This window comes from Palaemon carinicauda, unplaced genomic scaffold (assembly GCF_036898095.1).
Source record: "Palaemon carinicauda isolate YSFRI2023 unplaced genomic scaffold, ASM3689809v2 scaffold446, whole genome shotgun sequence".
In the NCBI taxonomy this organism is placed as follows: Eukaryota; Metazoa; Arthropoda; class Malacostraca; order Decapoda; family Palaemonidae; genus Palaemon; species Palaemon carinicauda.
Genome location: NW_027171702.1, coordinates 118,004 through 122,266, shown reverse-complemented (window position 1 = coordinate 122,266; position 4,263 = coordinate 118,004). Strand labels below are relative to the sequence as shown.

The 4,263-nt window shown below is 41.7% G+C and overlaps 1 protein-coding gene across 1 annotated transcript; it reads left to right on the top strand.

The window, feature by feature from the left end:
• The first annotated feature begins 592 nt into the window (after positions 1 to 592).
• LOC137636926 (uncharacterized) lies at positions 593 to 2,113 on the top strand. Its single transcript, XM_068369264.1, has one exon. The coding sequence runs from the start codon at positions 593 to 595 to the stop codon at positions 2,111 to 2,113; it is 1,521 nt and encodes a 506-aa protein (XP_068225365.1).
• Positions 2,114 to 4,263: the final 2,150 nt, after the last annotated feature.

The window sequence follows — 4,263 nt, the reverse complement described above, 5'->3', positions numbered from 1 at the left end:
CAAGCACTTAAGTGTCTCTTAAGTGCCTCATTGCCTCATTGTAATAGTTGGTTCGTATATGTAGTTCAAAGCTTTGAATAATTTTCGAAACTGAACCATAGCTTATATAATTGATATGGTTACGAACCTACTGCTAGACTTCAAGCAGCTAGGACAACATGGCTGACCAGTGCTTGATATGCTGTGAAACTATCCGTCCCCGTCAGGTAAGAAGATTTACCTTTAAAGTAAATAAATAGTACTCCAATGACATATATTTTAATTTGTATAGAATTTTGGCATTATGCCAGTCACTGGGGTACTAAGGCCATTCAGCGCTGAAATAGAAATTGACAGTAAAAGGTTTGAAAGACGTAACAGGAGGAAAACCTCGCAGTTGCACTCTGAGACAATTGTTAGGTGTTTGTGGACAGTAAGAAGGAAATGTCATATATTAACTTTGTACTCACAATGTCATGTGTAACGTGTTCTTTACATATGACAGGAAGCACTGCAATGTGATGGATGTAGCTACTGGCAGCATCGGACCTGTGGAAGTGGGATCACCCGGGAGCAATACAGGGCTGCTGTTAAAGAAGGTTATATTGACTGGATGTGTCACATGTGTACTCAAGAAAATCAGAGTCCGGGGGAAACTTGTGTAGTTTCGAGCGCAAACACGGAATATTTTGAGGATGCAGTGGCAATGAGTAATGTGAATACCGAGAGTCTAGATTCATTTGAAGGTGTTGTGTCAAATATCAGTGGTGCTTCTTCAATTGAGGATCCTACGCCAATGGTAATGTCCCCCTCAAGGGAGACAGTAACATATGAAAAGATTGAATCATCTTCACAAAGAGGAAATTCGAAACTTATTGACAGCACCGGCTACTCTTACACACTAAAAAGAAAAAATAACGTGAGTATTCATTGGCAGTGTGTGGTTAGAAACAAAAAAATCTCATGCATGGCGGCAGTAAAAGAAGTGGGTAACACTTTTATTAGAGGGCATGCTGAACACTGCCATCCACCTGAGACCAGCTGTGCTGTAAAAAGTAAGGTGTGTACACTCGTGAAGCAAAAGGCAATGGAAGACGTCTTTCGGCCTGCTTCTGATATTGTTGACGAGGTACTTCGGGAGCAAGTAAATCCTACCATTCCTGTTTCATGTCTACCGGCTCCATTTAATCTTGCTAGGAAGGGAAATCGTAAACGGAAGGCAAATCGACCACGAGAACCGCAAGACCTCGATTTCGAAATTAGCGATGCCCACATTCCTGAACACTTTTTGCAACGGGACATTACTGTCGGAGAAAGACGGCATTTGATATTTGCCACAGATGATCAACTTAAGTTACTATCTAAAGCGAAGCAGTGGTATGCTGATGCTACTTTTAAAATAGTACGCAAACCATTTACACAACTGTTCAGCATCCATGCATTTGTGAAATATGATGGGCAATTGAAGCAAGTTCCCCTTTTGTTTGCGCTTATGTCAGGAAAAAGGTGCAGAGACTACAAAAAAGTTCTTTGTGAAATAAGAGAACTGATAGGTGGGCATGCCCTTAAAGTTGAAGAAGTTTTAATTGACTTTGAAGGCAGTGTATGGCATGCTATTCCCGACATTTTACCAAATGTTACGATCCATGGTTGTGCTTTCCACTGGGGCCAGGCTGTATGGAGGAAAGTGCAAGAATTAGGCCTTCAAAGTTCTTACACAAACGACGTCGGCACTTACAAGTTTTTAAGGCAGTTGTTGTCGCTCCCATATATGCCACAGGAACATATAGAAGAGTTTTTTATCAGGTTTTATAGGAAAGCTGCAGGGGTGAATGAACTCATAAGCCTTTTAAATTACGTGAAAAAGACGTGGATCAATTCTGCAATATGGCCTCCTCACACGTGGTGCGTCTTCGGTCGGAGCATCAGAACAAATAATGATGTTGAGGGATGGCATAACAGAATAAACTTAAAGGCAAGGAAAGGAAACTTAAATTTTTATTTACTTTTAAAGCTCCTACATGATGAGGCAAACATAGTTAATTTACAGGTGTGGCTGCTGTCAGAAGGGAAGGTTTTGAGAAAGCAGCAACATAAGTATAATAAACACCACGGCCAACTTGTAAAACTATAGGACGAATATAATAATAATGAAAGATCGGCCAGACAATTACTGAAGGCAGTTTCTCATCAATATTGTTGTCTATGTTTTGTAATATGATATTTTAATTATAAAATAAATTTTTGAATATACTTACCCGGTGAATATATAATAGCTGCAACTCTGCGGCTCGACAGAAAACACACTCAAAAAACTCGCGAGCGATCGCTATGAAGGTTGCGGGTGTGCCCACCAGCGCCAACTGTCGGCAAGATACCACTCTTGTATGTAAACAAAACCTTCAATTCTTCTCGTCCCGCTGCGTCTCTATTGGGGAGGAAGGGAGGGTCATTTAATTTATATATTCACCGGGTAAGTATATTCAAAAATTTATTTTATAATTAAAATATCATTTTTAAATATTTAACTTAGCCGGTGAATATATAATAGCTGATTCACACCCAAGGAGGTGGGTAGAGACCAGAGTTAATTATGTTTACAGCGTATAAGCTAAGAGTTTTTTCATTTTGACAGTTATCAATATAACAAAACCAAAATATATAGGTACCTGGTAAGGAAGTTGACTTAGACGATTACTCTGCCTTGTAAGTCTGTCTTCCTCACGGAGCCCAGCTATCCTCTTAGGATGCTGAAAGACTCCCAGGAGCTGAAGTATCAAGGGTTGCAACCCATACAACAGGACCTCATCAAACCCCTAATCTGGGCGCTCTCAAGAAATGACTTTGACCACCCGCCAAATCAACCAGGATGCGAAAGGCTTCTTAGCCTTCCGAACAACCCATAAAACAATATTAAAAACATTTCAAGAGACAGATTAAAAGGATATTGGAATTAGGGAAGTGTAGTGGTAGAACCCTCACCCACTACTGCACTCGCTGCAACGAATGGACCCAGTGTGTAGCAGTCCTCGTAAAGAGTCTGGACATCTTTTAAGTAAAATGACGCGAACACTGACTTGCTTCTCCAAAAAGTCGCGTCCATAGTACTTTGCAGAGATTTATTTTGCTTGAAGGCCACGGAGGTTGCTATATCTCTAACTTCGTGCGTCTGAACCTTAAGCAAACATCGGTCTTTCTCATTCAAGTGAGAATGAGCTTCTCGTATTAAAAAAATCTGATAAAATATGACAAAGCATTCTTTGACATAGGCAAAGAAGGTTTCTTAACTGAGCACCATAATGCCTCAGATTTCCCTCGTAATGACTTAGTACGAGCTAAATCGAACTTAAGAGCTCTAACAGGACATAATACTCTTTCCAGTTCGTTGCCTACGATCTCTGATAAGCAAGGAATATCAAAAGATTTAGGCCAAGGACGAGAAGGCAGTTCATTTTTGGCCAGGAAACCAAGTTGAAGTGAACAAGTGGCTTTTTTCTGTAGAAAAGCCGATGTTCTTACTGAAGGCATGAAGTTCATTGACCCTTTTAGCCGAAGCCAAGCACACTAGGAAAAGTGTCTTGAGGGTGAGATCCTTCAGGGAGGCTGAATGTAATGGCTCAAACCTGTCTGACATGAGGAACCTTAGGACCACGTCTAAGTTCCATCCAGGAGTTGCCAAACGACGTTCCTTAGAGGTCTCGAAAGACTTAAGGAGATCTTGGAGATCTTTATTGTTGGAAAGATCTAAGCCTCTATGTCGAAAGACCGAAGCCAACATGCTCTGTAGCCCTTAATCGTGGGAGCTGAAAGGGAGTGAACCTTTCTCAGATGTAAAAGAAAATCTGCGATTTGGGCTACAGAGGTACTGGACGAGGACACAGATGCTGACTTGCACCAGTCTCGAAAGACTTCCCACTTCGACTGGTATACTCTAATGGTAGAAGCTCTCCTAGCTCTTGCAATCGCACTGGCTGCCTCCTTCGAAAAGCCTCGAGCTCTTGAGAGTCTTTCGATAGTCTGAAGGAAGTCAGACGAAGAGCGGGGAGGCTTTGATGGACATTCTTTACGTGGGGCTGACGTAACAGATCTACCGTTAGAGGAAGACTTCTTGGAAAATCTACCAGCCATTGAAGTACCTCGGTGCACCACTCTCTCGCGGGCCAGAGGGTAGCAACCAATGTCAACCTTGTCCCTTCGTGAGAGGCGAACTTCTGCAGTACCTTGTTGACTATCTTGAATGGTGGGAATGCATATAAGTCCAGAAAAGACCAATCCAGTAGAAAC